This window comes from Microtus oregoni, unplaced genomic scaffold (genome assembly GCF_018167655.1).
Source record: "Microtus oregoni isolate MIOR12 unplaced genomic scaffold, Mior012 000027F_ref0000203, whole genome shotgun sequence".
NCBI classification, from domain to species: Eukaryota; Metazoa; Chordata; class Mammalia; order Rodentia; family Cricetidae; genus Microtus; species Microtus oregoni.
In genome coordinates, this window is record NW_024543086.1 from 28,217,653 (window position 1) to 28,244,266 (window position 26,614).

General features: G+C 45.3%; 1 protein-coding gene across 5 annotated transcripts in view; it reads left to right on the forward strand.

Moving 5' to 3' along the window:
• The first annotated feature begins 1,486 nt into the window (after positions 1-1,486).
• The window catches only part of Clec16a (C-type lectin domain containing 16A), a 218,035-nt gene continuing 192,907 nt past the window's right edge, over positions 1,487-26,614 (forward strand). For all 5 annotated transcript variants that reach the window (XM_041676079.1, XM_041676081.1, XM_041676080.1 and 2 more), the window contains exons 1-3: positions 1,487-1,736; positions 18,586-18,714; positions 22,734-22,867. In XM_041676079.1, coding sequence (XP_041532013.1) covers positions 1,657-1,736; positions 18,586-18,714; positions 22,734-22,867 — 343 coding nt within the window. In that variant the 5' untranslated portion in view covers positions 1,487-1,656. The remainder of the gene's footprint in view (positions 1,737-18,585; positions 18,715-22,733; positions 22,868-26,614) is intronic.

Sequence of the window (26,614 nt, forward strand, 5' to 3'; positions counted from 1 at the left end):
AGGTCACACTTAGCTTCATAGGCACTGGACAAGGCAATGCATTATGGATTCTTTTTCCCTGATGAGAAAACCAAGTCCCAGAGTAACGGATCTTTAAAGTTGTTGACCTGGGGACATTTTTCCTTGGGGTCAGAACCCGCTCATGTTCTTTCATGACTTTTATTGTCTCTCCAGCTCGATTACAGAGGAGACCTGGCACTGGTCTCCATTTCTCTAATTCTCGAAAGCAATGCAAACCATCACTTATTCACTCTATCAATATTTACTAAAAACCCACTATATGCCAAATCTTGTCCTGGGCACTGGAGAGAACATTAGCCCCTGACTCAGTTCTTTTCTTGGGACAGTTAATGGGCTACCATAGGAATTAAATAGCTATGAGCCATAGAAATAAACAAAGGAGTCGGTGCTGAGCCCCAAAGCCTTGCTTCCCACTGAGGTTCCCATTTCCGATCTAAGAGGGAAATTCAGGTATGTGTAAGTTCATGTAGGAAGCTTGGAGTTTCCTTTCTTTCTTAAGGTATTTTTTGGGGGAGGGGCGGGAAATGGCATGGATTTTGGATGAAGACCAGGGGAAACCTCTGGAAATACATTGTATTTAGCTTTTGCACATTGTTGTTTGCATTTTCCCAATATGTTGCAAGACGGATGCGCAAAAGGAAAAGGGTTTTATGGAGAAACAAGGATGTTACTGATTTGTTTCGTTGACAGAGCAAATAAGAATACCGGAGCTTGAATCCTACCCCTGCCACATGTCAAGTGCCTGACTTCTCCCTGATTCAGTTTCCTGGATAGTAAAATGAGGTTGATAACAGCATCAACCTCACAGAGTTGTAAGAATTAAATAGTAAATCACTTAGGATAGTGACATATAATATGCATCACCCAATGTCTTTATTTTTATTTAATTCTTACTATTGTGATATTGAAGATTAAGCCCATATTACACAAGCCACACTCCCAACCCTTTACAAAATTAAAAGAGAATTAGGGCCCTCAAAATGACTTAGATGTGAAAAGATACATGTTGTCAAGTTTGAAGACCTGAGTTCAATTCCCAGAACCCAAATAGTGGAACCTACTATTCAAAAGTTGTACTCTGATTTTTCACGCGCACGCACACACACAATAAAATGTAACTTTTTTTTCTTTTTATTCAAGAGAACTAAAATTTGCCAAATCTCAAACTTGTTGACCTCTTGACTCAGCCTCTCTAGTAACTGGGATTTCAGTCCACACTCTTTTTTTTCTAATCACGAAGCTAACAAAGTGATCCCCAAAAGCTCCGCCTACAAATTTTCCGTTCCCGCCCACCCCGAGAGCGTCTCGCCTCCTTCCCTCTTGCCCCGCCTCTTCTCGACGGCCGCGAAAGTCATGCCGGCCCTTGTAGTCCGTTCGCAGAGTCCCGTCGCCGGGGGCCTCACTAGAGAACTTTATTTCCCAGAGTTCCACGCGACGGCAGCCGTAAAGCGCGGCGGTCGAACGGCCGGTTCCGGCTGAATGTCAGTGCGGGGCTGTGGGCGGGGGAGGAAGGTGCTTGCTGGTCTCTCCGCCGCCCCCGTTGCCGGCTCGGCTTGAGATGTTGCCCCGGACGCCTGGCCGCTGGGCGGATCGGACATGAAAACCTGAGGCGGGCGGCGGGGCTGGGCTGCGGACATGTTCGGCCGCTCGCGGAGCTGGGTGGGCGGGGGCCACGGCAAGTCCTCCCGCAACATCCACTCCTTGGACCACCTGAAGTGAGTGTGCGGGGCGCGCGGCGGGGAGGCCGCGGGGCCGGGCGCGGACGCGCAGTTGCGGGCTTGGCTCGCTGGGTGCCGAGGTGCGAGGTGGACAGGGTCGCCGCGGGAGGGTACTGTGCTGGTTATCCGCGAGGCTTTGGAATCAGGGCACCTGGCTTCGAACCCTGACCCCGTCGCTCCTGGCCCAGTGACCTTGGACAAGCCGCGTGACTTTTCAGTCTCTAGACCCCCAATCTAAAAAGTAAGGCATCGACGAGTTTTCTGTTTGTGGACTGGAGTTGTCTTGATGGGGGGCAGACGGTGGCCACTGAGCGTCTCGGGGTGACACTTCTTGAACTATCAGTTTAGGGGCCAGAGGCCCCGGAATCGGTCAGATGTGGGTTCAAATTTAGCAGTATGCATTTAAGCTTCAGTTTCCTTAGCTGTAAAACGATTAGAGTGACAGTACTACTTTATGTGGTTATTTTTAGGATTGATTGGATAGGAGAATGAACATAAACGCGCAGAACATGTATAAGTGCTCTAAAAAGAAGTGGTGATTAAAGACCCAAGTGTTTTCAGAAGAAAATCTAGAGGAATAGTCAGCAGTAACACTTTGGGAGAGGACAGGTGGCTGACAGAGTCCCTGGGGACACAGAAAGAGGCTAGCTTTGGAATTAGACCTGTGTTCAAAACCTGACTCAGCCACTTAATGACTGACCTTGATCATATTTTATCTCTTTCCTTTTCCAAGTTACCATAACCAGCTGGGAACTATGAACTGTACAAGGCTTAGGTTGATGTGGTGAATGCAGAGTGATCACCCAGGATTGATACACAGCAAGTGGCTAATAGTGGTAGCCAAGCCTTCCCAGCCCACCCCAGTTCCTTTCTGTCACGTGGTTTCATTCATCATACCCCTGCTGTCTTCTATGGTTCGCTGGTTTCCTTTTAGCTTTTGTTAAACTGATACTTCCAAGGCGTAAGAGGCTGCTTGGTTTCTTTGCAGTTGAATTCCAAGATGTAGCACGTGCCTGGTGCATAGTAAGAACTCAGTGAATACTTAAGGAGTGGGGAAAAAGAAGAAGAAAAGAATAAATTGGGCAAGAGTTGCAGAACATTCAGGCAGAATGTCAAGGAGGCAGGGGATGCAAATTGAGAGAGTAGTGGAAGATAGAGACCTGTGAGGAGGGAGAGGCTTCAGGGAGAGAACTGGAGGTGGGGTGCTAAAGGTGGGGGGAAGCAGCTTATTTTCAGGGGGGGAGGAAGCCCAGGATTTCTAATGCTAAGTAAAGCGAGGGGATGGGAGGATGGTCAGGTTACAATAGAAAGGAAGACAGGGGTCCCTAGAAAGGATTGGTGAGTTAAAAATTATATGGGGGCTTCTCATTTGATCTCTGGGGTATAGAATGCTTCTACAATGAAGCAATCAAGCATTTAGTAAATGTTTATGGATCCCCAAGTGTGGAGAATAGGATGGTTTGGGGGTGGAGAGAGAAGCCAAGGATAGGAAGGAGGTCGAGGGCAAAAATGGGAGGATTGGTTGGGATGCAGAAATATTAACCAGGATGGCAGATGGCCCAAAAATGAAGTGTAGTGTGGATGAGTGGCTGAAGACTGAAGGATTTGAGGAATGTGTGGGTGGATATGGTTGTGAAGGGGAGGGTGTATCCTGAGGGGCTGGGCCTGCTACCAACCCAAGCACCTGCTGACTCTCCCTCAGCTCGGGCTGTAGCACAGTCTTGGTGGAATGAGAAGTTAAGATTTTAAGAAATTCGAGAATAGAATTCTTTAGTTGTTGGTTTTTATATTTCTTTCTGCAGAGGGCACAGAGATGTAAGTGGGTATGAGACAAGGTTTTTCTCTGGCTGTCGTCAAACTCTTGCTCCTAAGTGCTGCGAGTTCTAAACTCCCATTTATTTTTCCTTTGTTCCTTTGTCTTGCTTAAGATTTCCTGTTTTCTTTTAGTTATCACAAGTCTCTGAGTTCTAGGACCTTTTATTGTCTCTAGACTTAGAGAGCTTAGACTACCTGTCCCAAGGTGAAACAACTGTCAGAGTCAGATCTTGTTACACTGTCTTTCTGGGTAAAACTTCTCAGTTTGAAGAAACTTTTGACTGGGTTACATGTCATGGTCAATGAGATCTTTGCTGGCCAACCAGTGCACACCTGGGAATGTAAGGGTCCTCAGATTCCTTCCCAAATTCCTGGCATCTTCTCAGGTTCCTTGTTGAGGTCACTGGAAAAAGAACTTGCCTGCCTTGGTTTATACTGACCTGTTTGATTGCTATCACAGCCTCAGGAACCAGGGTATTGATTGGCATGGGGCTTAAAGGTTCCAGGGTGACTTGGAAAAGGGACACATACAGCCAGTGCCTACCCCAGCGCTTGTGCTGCCCTACATCTGGCTGTGATAATAAGCACCTTCTTGTACAGAGCAGCTAGTTCCCTGGGAGGTCTGCTGGCTCCCCCTGGAGACCATAGTGGAGTCAGGAGTCCACAATGTGTCAAATGCAGGAACTGCTGCAGGCCTAGGGTCTGTAGAATCCCTTCCTAGGATTTTTCTGCAGGAGGAAACACTAGCTCAGAGTCCCCCAAATGGGAAAGAGCCATCATATGTCACAGCCACTTTGTGGGCACCATAGTCAGGTTTGCAGCAGATCCAGCTGGGGTTGGAGGCTACAGGAAGCAAGGCTGTGAGTAGGAAGAGGCTTTCTGACACGTTGGATGACAAACACTTAAAGTGTGTCCTGCACTTGGGGGAGAGGGGTTCCCAGGACATAGGACTTTCAGTGCTAAAGCCAGGACAGCTTTCAGTAAACTAGCAGATCACCATTCTAGTTATCAGTGACAGTCCCAGATCCTTTAAAAGCCAAACCAAAAACTCCATGGTCTTTCAATAGCCCTCATTGATCTAGAATTCGTGCTCCTTCCTGCCTTAGTCTCTAGATGGGGATTCCAGGCATGTGCCACCGTGCCTGGCTTCCAGAGCATTCTTGTCCTGATCTAGCAGTCTTGGTGGAATGAGAGGTTAACATTTTAAGAAAATTGAGAATAGATTTTTTTAGTTGTTGGTTTTTATATTTCTTTCTGCAGAGGGCACAGAGATGTAAGGGGGAATGAGATAAGGTCTTACTCTGGCTGTCCTCAAACTCTTGCTCCTAAGTGCTGGGATTACAGACATACATCACCATGACATACATGCCCATGTCCATACAGATATACATGCCCTATCCCTGCTTTAAAAATGCTCTTTAAGCCAGGCAGTGGTGGCACATGTTTTTAATCCTAGCACTCAGTAGGCAAATCTCTGTGAGTTCAAGGCCAGCCTTGTCTACAGACTGAGTTGCAGGATGGCCAGGGCTTTTGTACAGAGAAACCCTGTCTTGAAGCACACCCCCTCCCAAAAGAAGAAAAAGAAAAAAAAATACTCTTTCCGTAACAGCACACCGCATCTTACAAACTGAAAAGAAACTTTCCTTTGTCATGGGGTTTTACTTTTGCTAAACAGTGAAAAACTGTACCTAAGTTATTTACCTACCAAGTTTGGTCAGTCATTTAGTTGGGGCAGATGGAATAGTCAGGTGGTTGTTCATGACATATTATTGGCAGTTTAGTGCCCAGACTGTGACATTAACCGACAAATGCTTATCTCTAAGCAGAACCTCTACTGATGGAGTCTTTTGATTGTTACCAACATGTTATCTTGAAAGGGGGACTGTAGCTAGGCAGTGGTGGCAGTTGTACGCCTTTAATCCCAGCACTCGGGAGGCAGAGGCAGGTGGATCTCTGTGAGTTAGAGGCCAGCCTGGTCTACAAGAGCTAGTTCCAGGACAGGCTCCAAAACTACAGAGAAACCCTGTCTCAAAAAAAAAAAAGTCTTAATTCTAGTTCACCATGTGGTATCAAGATTCTTGGTCCAAGTACGGATCTTGCTAAATGGCTGTAAGAGCTAGTGGAGTCAGTTGGCGCCTGGCACTGGGCGGTGTGTTCTAGTGATGGCAGAGAGCAGTTTCTTAGACAAAGCTGTCAGGGATCTGCCTCCTTTCTGCTGCTCTCGCGCTCAGCAGGTTCTGGGCACCTGTTGTGTCGCTCAGCCACCCAAATGGGAACAGAGAGTTCCTTCTTTTTAAAATGTTTTGTCAGTTTCATGCATGTATTGTGATTCTATTCACTCCCGTTAAGATCTCCTTTTCTCGGTGTTGCCAGAAGTCTAGAATGTCCCTTTCCACCTGGGATCATGCCTCTTTGAGCTAAAGCCAAGGGTGCTTGTTCTCATTGTTCAAGCCCTACTCACTTGCCTTGCCTGCTCACTCCCTCCCTGAGTCCTTGGGTGGGACCAGCTCCACTTTTGCTAGAGCACAGAGAATGAGAGCAAGGATGATGCCCTGGAGAAGCAGCGTCTCTTACCCAAAGACTGGGAGCTGTGCAGCTAGCCAGAAGCCCCTTACCTGTTCCTGGGATGCTAAGCTTTGCCTAAGACAGCATGGAGAGCCTGGGGATCTCTGTTACCAGGTCAGCCAGGTATCCTGTGTGAAGGCCAAATCCTTGTAGGCCAGCGAAGTCCCTGGACAGTCCTTGGTGAGCGGACCCCTCCAAATGCAGACTGGCAGGACCTAAGAAATGAATAATTATCTCCAGGTAGTAGGGCGGCATGGATGGGTAGGAGGGGAGGGAATATCTCAGGCTCAGGAAACTGCCTTGAGAGAGCCTCTTGTGCTGACAGAGATCTAGTTCAGTGAGGTCTAGGACCCTAGGCACCAAGGCCAGATCCCACTGAGCCTTAAGAGCCATGCTAGAGAATCGGGACTATGTTGCAAACAGTAGGGGCCCTTTATCATCAAGGAGGGTGAAGAGTTAGAGAGGATAGAGGAGGGCCACTCTGGAGGGGGCAGCACTCAAGGCAGCAGCCATCACCTGGTGGGTTACTGTGGCACTGCTGGAATCCAGGTTCTTACATGGTGGCCCTGCTCTCAGTGAGCAGCACACATCTGTGTGCCTTCTGTCCGAACCTTTACTCTTCACTTCAGCTCTCTTCTTCTTCCTGCCCATCCAAATACCTTCCTCTAGCCTTAAGTTACTGCTGCTTTGATACAATTGCCACAGTGGCTTTAGCCAGTCATGTGCTGTCTCATGCTGTCATGTACTGTCTGTTCCTTTCTGCGAGTAGATTAGCTACTAGCTCTTGTAGCATCTCCAAGTTCCATCCTGATCTTGAGTTAGGTCCCCAGAGAGCTGGTCAGGGTTCCACGGACTTGCCATTTTGCCCCAAGAAATTGTCTTAGGAGAGAAGACTCAGTAGTTAAGAGCACTGGCTGTTCTTCTAGAGAATCAGGGTTCATTTTCTAGCACTCATATGGCAGCTTTATAACTGTCTATAACTCCAGCTCCAGGGGTTCTGGCACCCTTATATAGATAAATATGCAGGCAAAACACCAACACACATGAAAAGAAATGGTTCATTTAAAAAAAAAAACTTAAAAAGAGAAATCGTCTTAGTTTGTGTCCATCTGCTTGTCTTTCATGAAGGCAGGGGACTGTGGATTGTCCAGCGCAGAGCCAGACACATAGTAAGTGGTCAACAAATATAGTCACAGGGCAAACTAAAGAGGTGCTCCTGGCCAGCCTTTTTAAATAAAGCCTGTGCAGGAGCTGTGGCTTTTTCTAGGGCAGATGACCTTGCCTACCCCCCACCTTGTATCCTAGGCCTTGTCCCACACTCTGGCCTAGTTTGATGTCCCTGGGGGTGATTCGACAGAATCACACTGTCAGCACCTTCCCCTAATCCTCCAGTCTGATCCACCTTGTATAGGTTGCCTCTTGGTTCTCCTGGCTGGAATGCTGGACACCGACCAGATGAGTTCAAGGCCCAGACTGAGATTTTGTGATGACTGTCTTGAGGATCTCAGGTGCTGAGTAGGCCAAGCAGACTTAGTGTCCCCCACTTCTCTCCCATACCTAAGATGTTATGATCTGGAGGTGAGTGTGATTTGGGGATGAATTTCTAGTTCTCCTGTCATGCTGTATACCCCTTTTCCCAGTCCACCTTGTGGACAAGTTTCTCGATTTTCCAATAGGAACATCCCAGAGGCATGTAGAGTACAAGACATCAGACTCACAGACAGCCCCAGAAACTGCCTGCAGAAGAGAGCTTGGGCCTCAGGTTTCTTTTTTCTAAAATGGACATAACATTGATTTCCACTGATGCCAGCTCTTGTGAACTGTTGGGGTTTGACTTGTGAGATAAGACTTGGGAAAGCAAGGTCTGGGGAGGAAGCAGGTTTGTTTGCACACACAGTTTTTGGTGATGAACCTCTGGTGTGCCGGTTGCATGCTGGCAGAAGGCTATACAGGTTTTCAGTCTAACCATTGCAAGCTTGCCATATTTCTTTTTCTTGAATATCTTTATTCTTTTGCAATTGCATGCATATGTACAATGCATTTTGAGTATATTCACTCCTGAATTCTTCCTTCCATGCCCTCGTTTGTCCCCCAACACATCCTCTCCTACCTTTGTGTTCTTTTCTTTGTAACCGACTGAATCTAGTTAGTCTGCTGGAATGTTGACCTATCTTGTGGGTTAATCTTGTGCAGGTGACCATAGCTGTAAAGAGAACATTAGTGCAAAGGCCTGTTATGGCCAGAAGAGCATTTCATAGCACCCCCACCCTCTAGGGTGTTCCCTTAGCATTGGAGGGAGCCCTGGGATTTTTGTTTTGTTCTTTTTTCATGTATTTGGTTTTCTCCCTACTGGATCCTCATAAATCCATGTAAATGCAATGCTTAAAAAATATTGTTTCTATTTACTTCATTACTTGGGTTTTTCTTTTTCTTGTTCCTTTTTGAGTTTTTGATTGTTTTGTTGGGTTTTTTTGACAGGGTCTTGTGTATTCCAGGCTGACCTCATACTTACTATGTAGCTGAGGATGGCCCTGAAGTTTTGATGTTCCTATATCCCTTAAGTGCTGGGATTGCAGGTGTGTGCCATTGTGGCTTTTTTTGTAGTGCTAAGATTGAATCCAAGACTTTGTGCATGGTAGGCAGCCACCCTACCAAATGAGCTACAGACCCAGTCACTGTTTGCATTTTTCTATAATAAACTTGGATCCAATTGCCTGATTTTGATCGTGGCTCCACCCATGTGGTATGGGGGCCCTGGACCTACATCCTCCCTCAGCTCCCCAGAGGACCAACTCCAGAGCTTGAAATAGTAAGCATACTTGTCTTTAGAATGATAGGGTTCAAATATACACACAGTTCAAGGGGAAAACACCACTGTAGCAGCTGTTATCTTTGTAAGAGATTGAGCTTTATTTTCTCTAGTTAAAGCCCAATTTTATCTTCTGAAACTGATCAAGGTAAGGACTCAACTTGGCACATGAAGTCTTTGCAGCATCCATGCTCATCTAGGGGAGGGAATCTTGATGCTCCTGGAAGAGGCAAGAGACGTTGCTGTGGGCATTCTTTTCATTAGATATTTGTAAATAGTTGTCAGTAGCAAGCATGCTTTTATTTTAGATCAAGTGGATAAGAATGTCACAAAAATGGACTTAACATGAACTACAACTATATAAGCAGAAAAAAAAGTTGCAAGAAGTCACTTCTGAACAGCAGAGCAACTGACAGTTTCCACTTCCCTTTTCCTGCTGTCGGAGTTTTCAGTCTCTCTCTGTGCACATTACTTTACAAAATAGGAAGTTACTAAACTTGGTGACTTTAAGGTACTTTAATGACATTCTCTCCCAAAGCTTAGGAATGAGATGCGACATTGAAGTACTAGGTCTTAATCCAGCAGACTTCCAGAACTACTTACAGCTAAACATATTTTGAGGGTCTCTTCCTAAAACATTACCCAAAACCATGTGCTAGGCACTGCAGAGACAAAAAGATGGGCATGGTACAAGTGTACCTATCATAGGGCTTTAGCACTTGAAATCTAGTGGGCACATCTGTGTATCAGCAGCAGACTTGTGGCATGTGGACATGCTAAACAATACCATATCCATTTTATGCCAAGAAGCTTCTAGAGCTCAGTGGCCGTGTGTGACTGATGTGCATGGCATCCTGGCTTTGACTGGGGACGGTAGGGGAGAAAAGGAGGGGGGGAGAGGGAGGGAGAAGCATCTAAGTGTGTGTAAATCCAATGAAAGGCATAGAGGTGACATCAATTTTTTAAGGATGTCAGCTCTATATATTTAGCTATAGATATAGGGCAGTGTCATGGGGAGTCCTAGCAGCACTCTTGTGTAAATTGGGACAGTTTTAAAATATTCGTGAAAATGTAGAAGGTTGAGAATAGCCAAAATAATGACAGATTGGATCGCAAGACATTGAAAGACATACAGTGCCACATAGCAAGACTTACCATGAAGCTGCAGTGTTAGACAGCATAGGACTGGCATGGGGCAGACAAACTTTTGTTGCGAGGAGGGCTACTTGTTTGTTCCCTGCTGCCTGGCTAGCTTAGACCCGAAATAATCACACAGAAATTTTATTAATTAAAGCACTGCTTGGCCCATTAGCTCTGGATTCTTATTGGTTAACTCTTATATTAATTTAACCCATTTCTATTAATCTATATATTGTCATGTGGCTGTGGCTTACCTGGTAAAATTCCCAGAGTCTGTTTCCTGCAGCTCCGTGGCATCTCTCTGCTCCGCCCCCTTTCTCCCAGCATACAGCTTAGCTTTTCCCGCCTAGTTATGTTCTTCCCTGCCATAGGCTCAAAGCAGTTCTTTATTCATTAACCAATAAAAGCAACACACAGACAGAAGGACCTCCCACACCACAAACTGATCAATAGAATTGGAGCAGCCACAGAGATTTACATATATGGTCTCCCGACTCCTGAACAAGATGACACTGGAGTGTAGTAGACAAGTAAAGACTTCCTAGTAAGCCAACTAGGTCTGTAGTAGTGTAGATTGATAACCTGGCACTGTTCACCAGAACCACCTCCAGATGTACTCTAAGTCAAATGCAAAGGATGATTTTGTAACAAGAAAACACTCCAGCCAGACAGTTGTGGCGCAGGCCTTTAATCCCAGCACTTGTGTGGCAGAGGCAGGCAGACCTCTGTGAGTTCAAGGACAGCCTGTTCTACAGAGTGAGTTCCAGGACAACTAAGCAGTTATACAGAGAAACCCTGTCTTGAAGAACCAAAACGGAAGGAAGAAAGAAAGGAAATGAGGGAGGGGGGAGGGAAGGAATGGGGAGGGAGGAAAAAGAAAGGAAGATAGGAAGGAAGGGAGGGAGGGAGGGACGGAGGAAGGGAGGGAGAGGGTAGGGGGGAGGGAGGAAAAAGGAAGGAAGATAGGAAGGAAGGAAGGAAGGAAGGAAGGAGAACAGAACCCTGCATAAACTTAGCCTAAGAAAGGATCTCCTAAGATCTGCATGATAAGTGCTGTCTAGAGGTCAGCAGGATGGCTTAGTGGGTTAAGGTGCTTACTGCCTAGCATTGTGACCTGTGTTTGAACCTTGGGACCCACATGGTGGAAAGAGAGAACCAGCTCCCTAAAGTTGTCCTCTGAGTTCCACACACATGTTACAGCATGCACACAAACACATATTAGTTAAATAAATAAATATATAAACAAATAAGATGATGTTTCAAAGTGCTGTCTAAAGGAAAGATCAGTAAAGTTTATTTCATTAAAATGCAGAGGACTGGTGAGGTGGCTCAGTGGATACAAAGCCCTTGCTGTGCAAGCCTGACAACCTGAATTTGATCCCTAAGCCCAGGGTGGAAGGAGAGCTGACTCTGATGTGTGTACTGTGATGTGTGTATGCCTGCCCCAGACTCATTACAACACACACAAATTTTAAAGGCTATTAGAAAGACCAAGGAAAAGGCAAACCAGTATGGGGGGAGTCAATGTATCCCTGTATGAATGAGCACTCATGAGATAAGCATAGTCATGTCAAGGACCCCAATACCTCAAACCAATGGAAATGGCAAGTCTTTTCTGGGGTCAGGCTTAGGAGAATGGCAAGGTCTTCCTGTTTGGAGTTCAGATGTTGACAGTGTGTGCAGAAAGTATTAATTAACTACAGCACTTTCCTCCTAGATAACTGCAGCCTGAGTCTGCTGAGATTCGCTAACCTGCTTCCTCATTCAGCTGTATAATGCCTGGTTGCTAGTGTGTCTCCACCAGAGTGCACTAGCTACCCAGTCCTGGCTTTTCTGTGCATACGTATGTTTTGTTTTGTTTTTTTTTTCATTTCTGGTCTCCCTAGTTAAGTCAATCTCAGATCTGTGATGACAGTATCACAGTTGGGGAAAATAGCTGGAATCTTAATACATATTTATTATAAATACATATAATATGTATGTATTTATATATGCATACGTATAATACATATAAATATATGTATAAATATATGTATTATACGTATGCATATAATTATATATATTATATGCATGTATATATAATTATTATATATACATGTTTATATGTGTTTATAATTATGGTAAAGAATTTATATAAATGATTTATATATAGGGTAAGTAAAGAGTTCTGTTAATGAACAAGAGTCTTCAAGGATAATAAAGTAGACAAAGGTCTTGTAATTGACCCTGCCCCAAAGGTAAAATGCAAATTTCCATAACCATGTGAGAGAAGGCACCATCTCACCTGGGTCTTCCTGAGGAATCCCACAGAACTGCACCATCACAAAAGGCCACAAACAAGTAATGGAGAGGCTGTGGAACATGTGAACCCTGAGCAGCCTCCAGCCATGGGACTGACTAGAGGACTAGGGTACCTGAACCCGTGTGCTGCTTGGCCTGCTCAGTGGTAACAATGGGCACATCCTGTGGTTGGACCATCTGAGTGCCATGTGCAGCCTTTACTTGGTACCAGGTCCATGGGAGCTCTTAGAATCCTCTCAAAGGACTACTTGACTGATTCATCCTTCGTATATGAAAAGCCTTTTAATAGGATTTTTTTCTTTTCTTTTTGAGATTATAATTTCATTACATTTCTCCCTTCCCTTCCTTCCTCCAAACCTTTTCATATACCCCTCCCCTCTCACCTTCAAATTCATGGCCTCTTTTTACTAATTGCTATTGCATACATATGTGTGTGTAGATGTATATACATATGTATTGTATATGTAAATATGTATATTTAAATATACTATGTTCAGTCTGTATAATACTACTTATATATATGCTTTCAGGGCTGTTCGGCAGTAGACAACCAATTGGTGTTCTCTTCTCTGGGGAAGATTACCTCTCCTGCTTCCAGCTTTCTTCATTTGCAGGCTTGAGGTCTCATGGCCTTTTTTCTATCCAGGTCATGGGTGTCATCCTTGTTCAGCGCATGTTTGGGCAGTCATCCTGGTGAAACTTAATGGGTGTAGCTTCTGATACAACTAAGTGTCTTAGTCAGGATTTCTGTTGCTGTGAAGAGACACCATGACCACAGCATGTAGTCGGAGGCTGCTCGTCTGTTCCCTGGCTGTCCACACCCGAGATAACCACACAGAAACCATATTAATTAAAACACTGCTTGACCTATTAGCTTATACATATTTCTAGCTAGCTCCTATATATTAAATTAACCCGTCTCTACTAACCTGTGCATCACCACAAGGCCGTGGCCTATTGGCAAGATTCCAGCAAGCTGCCGTAGGTATCTTTCTCTCTGGGCGGCTACATGGCCTCTCTTTGACACCACCTACTCTCTCCTCCTCTATCTGCTTGGAATTCCCGCCTTGCCCTGTTCTGTGCTGCATTAGGCCTTAAGTAGCTTTTTTATTAACATATTCACAGCATACAGAGCAGAATCCCACATCACCTCCCCTTTTCTGTATTTTATAATTTTATAATTGCATATCTGTAATTATTTTCTTACCAGGAGCACTTTTTTTCCTTTTAAATGCTAAGTGGGCATGACTAGGACTAACTCTGCAGTCCTGCCTGTTGGCTCCACCCATTCCAACATGGTAGAGGCATGTTCACTGTCTCTGAGAGTCATGCACACTACCCCAGCTTCAGGGTTGCAGCAGGTCTGTGTCACCATTAAGCCACTAGTAGCATGCTGCTCACAAACCCCATTTAAGTGCCCAGCCTCCTGAAAGAGTCAGAGTTCATGGTGCCAGCATGAACCAGGAAGCCACCATTACTTATGTTGAGTTAGTAATCCTTCTGTTAAAGGAGCCACGGTGCTCCTGCTTGCTGCCAACACACAGAGCCTATCTGAAAACAATGCAGCTACCAAGAAACTGTACTTGACTCTGTTCTTTGGTGCCTAGAATTCCCTTCCAGGCTCTCTCAGGTTTTATGTGACTGTAGTTGGTACTTGTTGGTGCACAGACCACACAGAACCACACAGAAACTATATTGATTAAAACACTGTTTGGCCTGTTAGCTTATGCATATTTCTAGCAAACTCTTATATCTTAAATCAGTTCATCTCTATTAATCTGTGCATCAACACAAGGTCGTGGCCTACCAATGAGGCATCTTTCTCCTTAGGCGGCTACATAACTTCTCCTTGACTCTGCCTACTCTCTCCTCTGTCTGCTTGAAATTCCTGGCTTGCCCTATTTTGTGCTACAATATGCCCAAAGTAGCTTCTTTATTAACCAATGGTATTCACAGCATAAAGAGGGGAATCCCACATCAACAGCAACTCTTATAAGAGAAACATTTAATTGGGTGGCTTATTTACAGTTTCAGAGGTTCCATTCATTATCATCATGATGGGGAACATGGCAGTGTGCAGGCAGATGTGGTGCTGGAGTGGAGAGTACTACACATCTTGCAACAGGAAGCCAACTGAGACACTGGGTGATATCCTGAGCATAGAAAACCTCAAAGCTTCCCCCCATAGTGACACACTTCCTCCAATAAGGCCAAACCCACTGCAACAAAGCCACACTTCCTAATGCCATTCCTATGAGATTATGGGGGCCAGTTACACTCAAACTACCATAGTAGGAGACACAGTCTCACAGCAAACTCCCTGATCCTCTTGGCTCTTAAAATCTTCCCACCCCCTCTTCTGTAATGTTCAATGAGCCTTAGGTTTTTAGGTATAGAAATGTTTTGTTAATGTATCTATTGTGACTGGACTTTGCAGCTCTGCATTTTGATGTGATTTTGTGTAATGGTCTTTTCTGTTGCAAAGAGACATTTCCTTGATGATGGGTCAAGACTCCACTTCTCTGTGGGTATAAGGACAAATGCTTATATATTGTTCAAGATTACGCTGGTTTAATAAATTAATGTCTGTAGATTCTCCAATAACCATGACTTAGTTATGGCTAAGTAATCACTGATTAGTTAGCTAGGTTTCCAGTACCGGGCATGGTTTCCATCTTGTTGAGTGAGTCTTAGGACCTAATAAGAGAGCTGTTGGTTACCACTAAGGTATGTGTGCTACTACTGCACCCTTAGGGTTTTCATGACATGCTAGTTGTTGGTGTGTTTCATAGGCCTTATAGCTGATAAGACTGTTGGTTGCCTCCCTCCTTTGCCTTCTGATACCATGAAAGCCAGTTCTCAGGGAGGAAGCATTCAGGTCAGTTCCAGGTCAGTTGTATGTTTTAGGAGTCTCTTAGATAGTCCTGGCCCAACAACTCAAAGAGGGCTTCTTGTGTCTGGTATTGGAATCTTTATTAGGAGGTCATTGGCTCATTGGGGGTGCACCATCAGTCCACATGAGAAAAGTTCTCTAATGGGACTTTAAAAAGTGATTATATAACAAAAGAAATCATAATAACAACTAGCACTTTAGTTCTCCCCACTTTTTAAACAGGATGGGATCTCATTATATAACCCTGGCTGACCTGGAACTCACAGAGGTCTGCCTGCCTCTACCTCCTGAGTGTGGGAATTCTTTTAAATTTTTAAGAGAAAATATACCTCCAGGCTGGCCTTGAACTCAATATTTTGAGTCCTTCCTCCTACCTCAGCCTCCCTAGTGCTGGGATTACATGTGTGCACATCACACCCATGTTGTGAGGAGCAGCGGCGGGCTGCTCTCCCCCATCACACCCAGCTTAGTTATTTCTCTTTTTACTTATCTTTTCTTTCCAATGTCACTGTAATAACAGGTCACTAAGGTACAGAGAGATGAAGTAGCCTGCTACGGATCACTGGGTTATTAGTAATGGAGATATCACTAGGTATGCAGGTGTCTGTGATACCCCGCATACTTTACTGCTTCTCCAGAGTGACCCACAAGTCCTACTTCCTGCCCTAAGTTCCTTGGATCTTTTCCACCTTATTTTTTTCCTTGTAGTCCTCTTTCCCTGAGTATTTGGGACCAGCCTGATATCACCTTCCAAAAAGTCTCTGGTATTGTACAAACTAAGAAGGATGTTTGTAACATCCCACGTCATGATGACCACAGTATAACAGTAGCAGCTAAGGCTTCTTATGTGTTGTGCACCATGTATGCCAGGCACCCTGCTTATCTGTTCATATCCTTTGTGGTTATTACTGTGTTTAGACAGAGCTGCAGAGGTGAGGTAAAATACCTGTTCCAGACCACAGCTAGGAGGTACCAGGGTTAGGCGTCAAACCTAAGATTGTTGGATTCCAAATCCTGTTGAGCTCTTTATCACAACTCTGTGCTATAACTTGAACCCTTACTTTACCTAGACTTGTATACTATACACCAGTTTATATTAGTGGAGACTGCCTCGTTCAGCATTTATATAGGTAGTACTTGCTGTGTACCAGCTATTCTGGAGTGTATTCGAGTCATCAAGATCATTAAGATGATTTGCCTGACCTGGAGTCTAGTCAGAGAGGTAGACACACTGCTCTGTAAAATAACAATACTGAGATGAGAAGATCACAAGATCTAGTTTACCTGGCCTACAGAGCCGGTTCAAGGCCAGCTGGGTCAAGTAGCAAGTACTTCACAGAAGGTAGAGGTGCCAGTGAATAGGGAACAGCCAGGTCCATGGGGTTAGAGATTGAGAGTGAAAAAGCCTTCTCCAAAGAAAGCTTTTTTGAGAGATGGTAGCTTGAGCCTTGAATATGAACAACAGTTACTGATTGACAAGGGCAGTCTATTCAGGCAACCCACTCAAATGAGGTCAGACCCTGTCCACTGTGGTTGGAGACCCTCAGAGTACTCGCCCATGTTGCTGCTTTCCAGCAAGCCAGGAGTGTAATGTGTGAGGCTAGTGCATGTATGTTATCCTCCTAGATATATATGTTATATCTCCAGAGTGGGAAGAAGCTGCTCCTCCCTAACCTCACTGCCAGCATTATCTTGTCTCTGGGAGAGTTACTGTTTTCCTGTGGACTGTGTAGAAAGTGTCACCAATGGCCACATTGGGAGTGGTGTAGCAGCCGTCAAATTATTCAGGCATAGGGGTGCTCAGTTGTAGAGCACGGGCTTAAAATGTGAGGCCCTGGATTTCATCCTCAGTCACACATGCACACGCCATTTTAATCTGTTCACCCAATAGCCTGATTCAGGGTGTGAATAGGGAGTGGCTTAAACAGTGAGACAGCTGCAGGACATCTTTGAACCACAATTTGGAAAAGTGTTCCTTAAGCCTTGTGGAGGGTGTGCACTAGAATCACAGTGGACACACAGTCTTGTAGCTCAGTCCTACTGTTTGTCCCAGGCAGTTGAGAAGCTGGGTTACTTTAGTGTAGAGGAAAAGTGGGCTTTGTGTCCTCATGTGCAGTACTGTGGGTAGACCTGGGTTCCAAGGTTGGATGATTTATCTTCTTGGAGGACTTTGCTACTTGTTGCTGCAGGCTGGATGTGACTGTGATCCCAGTTGTGTGGGAAGCTGACATGAGAAGATCAAGTTCTAGGTTTCCTGGGCTACTGAGCCAGTTCAAGGTTAGTTGGGTCAAATTACTGAGACCCTGTCTCAAAATGAAATACAATAATGAAAAACAGGGTGGTAGAGGTTGTGGCTTGGGGCAGAGCCTTATCTAGCCAGTATGTCTGACACTGTAGGTTCATTTCCCAGCACAGTGAGAACACAGAACAAGAAACACTTGAGGCTGTTCTTAAAATATAACAGACAACCACAGTGTTACTACAGGAAACTAGCCCAGCTGCTGAGAACAGCTAGGTCTTATTATTCCAAAGGGTTCTGCCTTTGTTCCCTGCTTTTTTGGACTGTAGGAGGGACAACCCCTCTACACTCATCCTCTCCTTTTCTCGCAGCCTCACTCAGAAATTGAGTGGCCCTGAAAGGCGTCTTGAGCCACTCCTATTGAGCCAACTTTTCCTTCCTAAGCCAGCTCTGACAGGTGGAGTTACCTGGACTTTGGCCTCTCCCACCCTTCCCCCTCTAGATTTAGCAGATGAGATTGTTCCCCTTGGACAGGAGTTACTCATTCTGTCCCACTCTGATTCCTAGTTTCATGGGTGTACTGTGCTAGAGAGGAACGATAGACATTCCAGAAGTAGTGTTTGGTGTCCTAGGCTCTGCCTGTAGGTGCCACTGTCCTTGAGCTGTGACTCTGCCTCTTGCTGTGAGTCCAGTGTCAGGTGCAGGGCACTGACTATGATCACTGTACATCTGTCACTGTGCACTGTGAGGCCTGCCTTCAATTCTAAAGCGGAATCCTCAAGTGCACCCCAGGAGCCTCTGATTTTGCCAACTCTGTGGTTCTCGTGCACCCTGAAGTTTTTGGGGGCTGGTTTCAGGGCTTGGCAGTGCGCTTGCCTCAGTTTGGGCAGATGTATCCCTGGCATTTAATATTTCAGAGCTCCTGCCATTTTTCTTGGGTGGGGACTTCTATCTCTATCCTGAATGGGAAATTGTGCTAACAGAAACTTAAACACTGCAGCTATGCTATGAGTGTTGCCAGTGGCCCTTGGGCCTGGCTTTCAACTCACTTTGTGTAAGCTTTGGTTTCTTCCCTTTCTTCTAGGTACCTGTACCATGTTTTAACCAAAAATACCACCGTCACAGAACAGAACCGGAACCTGCTGGTGGAAACCATCCGTTCTATCACTGAGATCCTGATTTGGGGTGATCAAAATGACAGCTCTGTATTTGAGTAAGGCTTTTGTTTTCAGATTCTTCCCCTTCCTTTGAGTGTTTTTCCAAGTGTACACCATGAGTCAGGAATCGATGCTAATTCCATCTTGCCTAAATATGTATAGCAAATGTCCTTGAGAGACTAGAAAGGTACAAGCCCAAATTGGAAGAACTGTGGAAATGAGTTTCTCTAGAAAAACTGAAGATGTGTGGATAGCATTCCGAGTTGTACTCTATTACCTACTCCATGGCACGAGGAATGTCCCAGATAGTTAGGTTCCAAATGAACATAAAGGTTCTGCCCCAAGGGAGTTGCCAAGGGCCAGCACCTACTGCATTTATTTTGTTTTACTTATTGCTTTGCATGTGTATACATGTGGTATTATGGTGTTTAAACATGTTGGAACGTGTGTGGGCATACATGTGTGCCCATTCGTGTGCATATGTGGGGAGATCAGGGGTTGATGTCAGATGTCATCTTCCATCACTTGCCACTTAATTTACTAAAATAAGGTCCCTTGCTGAACCCAAAGCTTGTTAATCCAATCTAGACCAATGGTTCTCAAACTGTGGATTGTACCCTTTGGGGGAATCAAATGACCCTTTCACAGGGGTCACCTAAGACTATCAGAAAACACAGATATTTACATTATGATTCATAACAGTAGCAAAATTGTAGTTATGAAGTAGCAACGAAAATAATTTTATGGTTGGGGCAATCACAACACTATGAGGAACTGTATTAAAGGGTTACAGCATTAGGAAGGTTGAGAACCATTGATCTAGACTAACAAGCCAGCTTCCCTCAGGATCCTTTGTCTCTGCTTCCTTAGGGCTTGAATTACAGGCAGGTTGCCATACCCACCTAGGTTTCACATGGGTTCTAGGGATCTGAGCCACTGGTGTGTTGACTGGGAGTGGGCAACAATCCTGAGTTTTGAGAGCACAGTCTAGCATACCCCCTCTTGGCCCACACGGAAGCCCTGTTGGTGTTCCCATATGTAGACAGTGAGGGAGCTTGTCTTACCTAGAGTCCACAAAGAAGTTTCTTTCCATCCTTGTACTTAGACCAGCAGGCATAAGTCAGGCTGTTTGCCTCCCTGAACTTCTGTTTCCTTATCTTTAAAAAGGAGAGAAAATGCTCCCTGTCTAGTACCTGGAAGCATGCAGGCCTCATGGATGATACACATGATAGACAGAAGTGTTCCCATTGGACAGCCTTTTAGGCTGGAAACCAGGGTTCCTCTGTATATCTTGAAGTCTTGATGTACAAGGGTTTGAAATTGGTTTATGACAGCCAAGAACACAGATTTTATATACGTGTGCTGGGGTGGGGGTGTTCACTTGCCAGGGGACAACCTCAGGGTGGGTTCTTGGCTTCCACCTTGTTTGAGACATGATTTGTTGTTCACTGCTATGTATGCCAGGCTAGCAGACCCTTGAGCGTCCACAGAATTCTGTCTACTTCCCCTCTCACTGTAGAATCTCACTTTCCCATCTGACTTCTATGTGGCTTCTAGGGATCCAGGCTCAGGTCCTCACCCACTGAGCTGTCTTTCCTGCCCAGGCTTCTTATAAATTATCTTGACTTGTTTGTAGGACAGCTCTGTGCAAAATACAATTATCTTATGTGTGAACCTGAGACACACAATGATCCCTGAAGGAAAGCATGAGCACCTAGAGTGAAGTGTGGTTTAGAAATGGGAGGGGCTTCTTTTACAGGCCCATTAAGAATTTCTTTATTTATTTGTTGTTGAAACGAGAAAACCCCTCAGGTTAAAGATTAGAGACTGTCCTGACACCTTCATTTTAGAATGGAATCTGTGTGTCAGCTTAGAAAAACATGTGAGTCAATCCCAGAGAACCTAGACAACAATGAGGACCCTGAGAGAGACGTACGTAGATCTAATCTACATGGGAAGTAGAAAATTGGGAGCATGGGGACCTTGGGAGAGGGTTGAACGGGAGAGGAGAAGCAGGGAGAGCTCAATAAAAATCAATAAATTTTTTAAAAAAAAGACTAAGAAAAAGAAAAGTGTGTGAGCACCAGGTGAGCTGCTGTGATGCACACTTGTAACCCTAGCTCTCAGGAAGCTTAGAGACCGCGGTTCAAAAGAAAAAGTGCTAAGTGCTTCAAGTTTGGTTTTACTTTAGGTAAGAACCCAGTTGCTCCAGCTTTGGGTACTAGGGCCTCTGCCCAGTTGGCTCCTTTGTCACTTGCTTTTTTAACGTTTCCTTATTTCCTGAAACTGTAAGATACTCGACTCATTTGATAGTTTTGAGGCCCTAGACTCAACCATTTTCCCAAGTATTCTCCCATTCTAAGAATTTTTCAAAAATCCAGCCTTGCAGCTGGAAAGATGCTTGGCATACAAACATGAATTCGAATCCCCAGAATTTATATAAAAGTATGTGCGGTAGCACATGTTTGTATCCCAGGGCTTGTACGGTGAGATGGGAGACAGGCCAGGTAGCCTGATGAATGCAGCAGCAATGGTACTGTGTCTCAAACACAGCGGAAGGTGAGAACCAATATCCAAAGCCTTCTGCTGACTTCCACATGCTTGCTATGTATATACATGCCCCAACACAGAATACACATCATACACACAAAGATAAAAAACAACTAGCCTTGAGAGTTTCACACCAGATCTACTAAGTCACCCCTGCAGCAAAATCTAGGCTTAGATGTTTGGCAGCTTCCCCCTGGCCACCCTTGGTATTGAGTGTGCTGATGATTCTAGCAAGTCACTGCTTTGTATAACCTGAAGCAGAGGCAGGCAAAGTAGGTCAGATGCTAGAGACACTCTGGGAGTCATTTGGAGCAATGTGTATAGCAATGTGTATAGGCAGATGGGGTCCTGGAGTCAGAGTGGGAGAAAGAATTTAGTTTGTTTTTTTTTTTTAGATCATATTTTATCATTCACTTATCCTTTTATGAATTCAAGCAGAATTGTGTGGCAGTGAGTGTCAGGCCACTGGTCCTATCCCTATGGAGTGACAGTTGAGGGGAAGAGGCATCTAGAACTGGACCACCCAGTAGACTCATGTGACTACAGGGACCCCCCCCCTTTCTCTCCCTCCCTTCCTCCCTCCCTCCCTCTGACCCTCTCATCTCTATTTCTATCTCTCTCTCCTTTCTGAGGCAGGGTCTCCTATATTCCAGGCTAGCTTTGGGCTCACAGTATAGCCAAGATGATTTTGAACTTCTGATTCTCCTGTCTCCATTGCCCAAATGCTGGGATTATAGGTTCATACCTCGACACCTGCCTTAGGAGATGCTGGGCAAGCACTCTTCCAACTGAGCCGTATCCTGAGCCTTTGATTGCTGAGATTTCTTCTGTCTATTTCAAACTGATCTTGCTCAAATGCACTGAACAAATGAATAGAAATAACATCTTTCTTGAAGGAAGGGCATTGAAGACCCCATTTTTAACATGTACCATCACACCCCCAGGCCATTGCCCCTGGCCTTATAAGCACAAGAAAGGCAGAAGAAGGTTTGGGGGCTCTGTAGAGTCCCTCCACGTTAATACTTTCACCTTTCTTCAGGTTCTTTGAGGAGCGGTCGGGAAGCTGCAAACAGACAACAGAAGTGAAAAGTTTTGCCGTCACTCAGCATCTTTTGGCCCTGTAGGGAAACCCAGTTCTTGTGTTTTCCTGCCCTTGAATATGGGAGTGTAAAGGAAATAGGTTTTGTCGGGGAAACTACGGATACAGGTGGTATGTGTGCTGGAGAACGATGCTTGTAGAGCACCTGGCACAGGCTGCTGTGTGAGCTCTTAGCAGGTAGAGCATCTCCATTCTGTCAGAATCTACTTTACCATTTCTTGGAACCAGCACCGGCCTCACATGCTGAGACAGGAAGAGAGTCAGAAGGCCATGTGTTGTCCTCAATTGCAGATGGCATCATGGGCACTGAGATGTGCAGTCTGGTCTTAACCACTGGTAGCTACACACACACACACACACACACACACACACACACGGCAACCTAGGATGTATCCACACATTGACCCTTTCTTATTCTCTCCCCAGTTTCTTCCTGGAGAAGAATATGTTTGTTTTCTTCTTGAACATTCTGCGGCAGAAATCAGGCCGTTATGTGTGTGTCCAGCTACTACAGACCTTGAACATCCTCTTTGAGAACATCAGCCATGAGACGTCGCTCTGTAAGAATACTGCTTGCTATTTTCTGTGTACTGCCAGATTTCATATGTCTGCTTCCCAAGTATTTTAGTCTGCCCAGGCTACCCCAGTGGACTTCGTGGCTTGGACAGTAGAAATGTGTTTGCTCACTGTTCAGGAGGATGGATGTCAAATTTGATGCTGAAGTCAGGACTGGTTTCTACTGAGGGCTTTCTTCTTAGCTTGTAGATAGATACTATCTCAGTCTGTTTTCTATTACTATAGCAAATTCTGTTATAGTCATTAAACTATAACATTAAAAATTAAAAATCATTAAAAATCTTTTTTTTTCTTATGTGCATGGGTGTTTTGCCTGCACATATGTCTGTGTCCCATTAGAGTGTCTGATGCCTGCAGAGGTCAGAAAAGGAGCTCTGCAGCTATAGTTAAACTCTGGAGCTAGAGTTAAAGATGGTTATGAGCCACCATGTGGGAATCAAACCCAGGTCCTCTTAAAGAATAGCCAGTACACTTAACCACTGAGTCATCTCTCCAGACCTGAGAAATTAGGTCATTTAAAGGGAGGTTGTTTTTCTTTTTTGACTAAGATTTTGAAGCCAAGAATTTGAAAACTAGGCATCTCTACCTTGTGAGGGCCTTTTGCCACTTCAGCCCATGGCAGAGAGGCTGTGAAAGAGACCAAATATTTGCTTAGTAAGCGCATGGTATCCTGAGTTTTTTAATTTGTGAGCTTTACTTGTAAGTAATCCCCACATTGCAAAGCTTCAAGTGTTTCTTCTAAAAAATTTTATCACAGCCAGGCGGTGGTGGCGCACGCCTTTAATCCGAGCACTTGGGAGGCAGAGGCAGGCGGATCCCTATGAGTTTGAGTCTAACCTGGTCTAAAAGAGCTAGTTCCAGGATGGCTAGGGCTGTTACACAGAGAAACCCTGTCTCCGAAAAAGTTTTATCACATTTATTTATGTGCCTAAGTGCACTTGAGTGTATGTGCACATGCACATACACAGAGTACATGTAGAAGTCAGTTCTCTCCTTCTACCTCGTGGTTCAGGATTGAACTTAGGTCATCAGGCTTGGCAGCAGCTATCTTACAAGCCCTCAGTAACTTGCTCTTAAGGTAACCAACTAGTCCAGAACCAGGAGAGGGAAAACTCGTGTTGAGAAAGACATTGACCCACTCATGACAAACTTCACCCCACCATCTGAATATCACTCGCTAAGTCTTACCTCCTAACACTGCCTCAATTCAGGAACAGAGGGTGTGGCACATGAACCTTTGGAGAGACATTAGAGCTTAACTCCGTCTAACTGTACCTGGCCCTACCTGTGAGAGAGTGAGGTCAAGAGAGAGACCTTTGGTCTCTCTGACTCTTATGGGAACACCAATTTTGTCAGGGTTGAAGCCCACCTTGCAACCTCGTTTAGCCTTAGTTTCTCCTGAGAGCCCTGTCATCACCTTCAGTGATGTGATGAGAGTGATAGCTACAGGCTGTGAATGTGTTGGGGCAGTTCAGTGTGGTAGTTCTGTGGAGGACTAAGAGAGGTGGGGGCTGCAGTCCCTCTGTAGGGTTCTATTTTGAAGGCTGAGTAGTCCACAGACGGGGCTCTGGTCCATGTACTCCAGCCAGCACCCCTCTGCTTCAGTTTTCCTGCCCAGAGAATAGGAGTTTGACTCAGACCTGCCCTCAGTAAGCCCAGATTATTCATCAGTAACAACCACCCCTGGGAGGCAGGGTTTGCTGGGGCTCTCTCTCCAAGAAGGTTGGAGTCATAGGTGCAAAGTAACTGTTCTAGCAAGTCCAGAATAGAGGAGAATGAACTTAGTGGTCCTCAATGGGCTACTGCTATTTCCTGGGTACGCTGCTGGCATCTGGAGTTAGTATTGGTTGCCGTAGTCCATCCAAATACAGAGGAGCTGCTAAGTATCCCGTGGTGTCCAGGACAGACCTGCAGAGAGCATTACCTAGCCCAGACTTTTATCAGTGCTGGGACTGAGCCAGCCTAACCTCATTCCGTGCTAGCTTACTTACTCCAAATGCAGCAGAGCCCAGGTCCTGCCCTCAAGATCAAGAGAAAAGGAGCAAAGGCAGGTACTGAATTCCTGCAACAAGTCTGGAAAAGGGTTTGCGTCTGGAGGGCTGCTGTGTGGTGACTCCAGCAGTGACCGCTAGGTGGTGCTGCCACCACAGAAACCTCCTCCTTCCCCTGACCACAGTCTGACAGATGCGGCTAATTCATGTCTCCCTGCATGGTTTCCCTTGTTACAAGCTTCTGTTTCACTGGATGGCTGGATGCAAAACAAGTGTGGTTTCTAAGCTCTGAGGGGAAGGGACAGCTCTGAGGAGCAGGCCTAGGGCTCAGCCGAGAGTGAACACCCCGGGATATTGCTGAGGCTGGTGGAACAATTCCAGTCTTGAGTTTTAATATAGGTTTCCTTGAGTTTTATTCTGTGACTCTTTTGAAACCCATCTAAGGCTAGGAATTAAAACCAGGTACTTCAGAAGTTGTAGCTCCTTAGTGTAGTAGCTCGAAGGTCTGACGTGCACACGTTGAAGTGGCCCGTGCTGCCCAGCTGGCATAGCCATCACTTCCTAGGCCCTATAGTCTTAGATGTGGGTGTCTAGTGCAGGGTTGGTCACTGTCATCACCAGTCACTATTCTGTATGTGGAGAATTTAGCTAAGGCCTTGTGACCGCTAGCCAACACTCCCGCTTCCTCCACCACAGCCCCCGTGACCCTTTCTGCTCTCTGCATCTGTGCTGTTTTAGATCTATACAGAAGTGATATGACACATGCGTTGTGGGTACCCTGCTGTGAGAAGACCTGGCAGACACATCTCTGATTTTCTGGACAGTTTTTATTAAAACATTTTTCAAGGCAGTTTTTCTCTATGTAGTTCAGACTGGCCTCAAACTCTTGGTTCTCCTGCCTCAGCTAGGATTACAGTTATATACCGCTATGTCCAGATGATTTTATTTTTTATTTTAGAAAAAATGGAGTTATTGTAAAGCAACAAAACTTCATTACAAAAGTCTGGTCAGATGTCTGTAACCTCCTACCCTACAACTCATCTGTTCCATGCTCCCCCCACCTCCATCCCATCCATCTTCTGTTGTTCCTGCCTGGGGCCCTCCCTGGTCCGGATCCCAGCTGCAGTGTTGCCAAATGAATCTGTCTGTGGGCATCTGGGTGCTTTCCAGGTTTTTGCTATTACACTATTACAGGGAGCCATTGCACAGAGTCTGCTGTTGCCTATGTGTTTGGTGACCTAAGTGACAGAGGCCCAAAAGACTGAGATTCCTTACTGACTCCTAGGTTTATTATAATAGAATACCACAGGATGTCAGCCACAGGTGATGGGGTAGAAAAATCCCAGCCACATAACAGGCCCCTTCACTGATCCCTGGTGTTTCCTTAACCCCCATAAAGGGGTTAGGAAGACTTTTTGGGGAGCAGGTGAACGTTGTGACTGTCCCAGGTGTAGAATGTAGCCAGAAACTCTTTTCACATACCTGAAACTGCTAGTTTTTGTGCCATTTGTGGCCCAGGGGCCACTGGCCTATAAATACAGGGCTCACTAAGATGTCCTACATCTTTTCTCATGTTGGCCCGTTGTCCTTTCCCAGTTGTCCTAAGCCACATCATGACAAGTATTTGAATTACCAAAAGCACCTAGGTTTTATGTTACATGGTAAATCATAGATGCATAAGTTTTGTACAGTTTAAAGAATGTAATACCACAAAGCAACAAGGGGGGGGAAGTAGTGTGG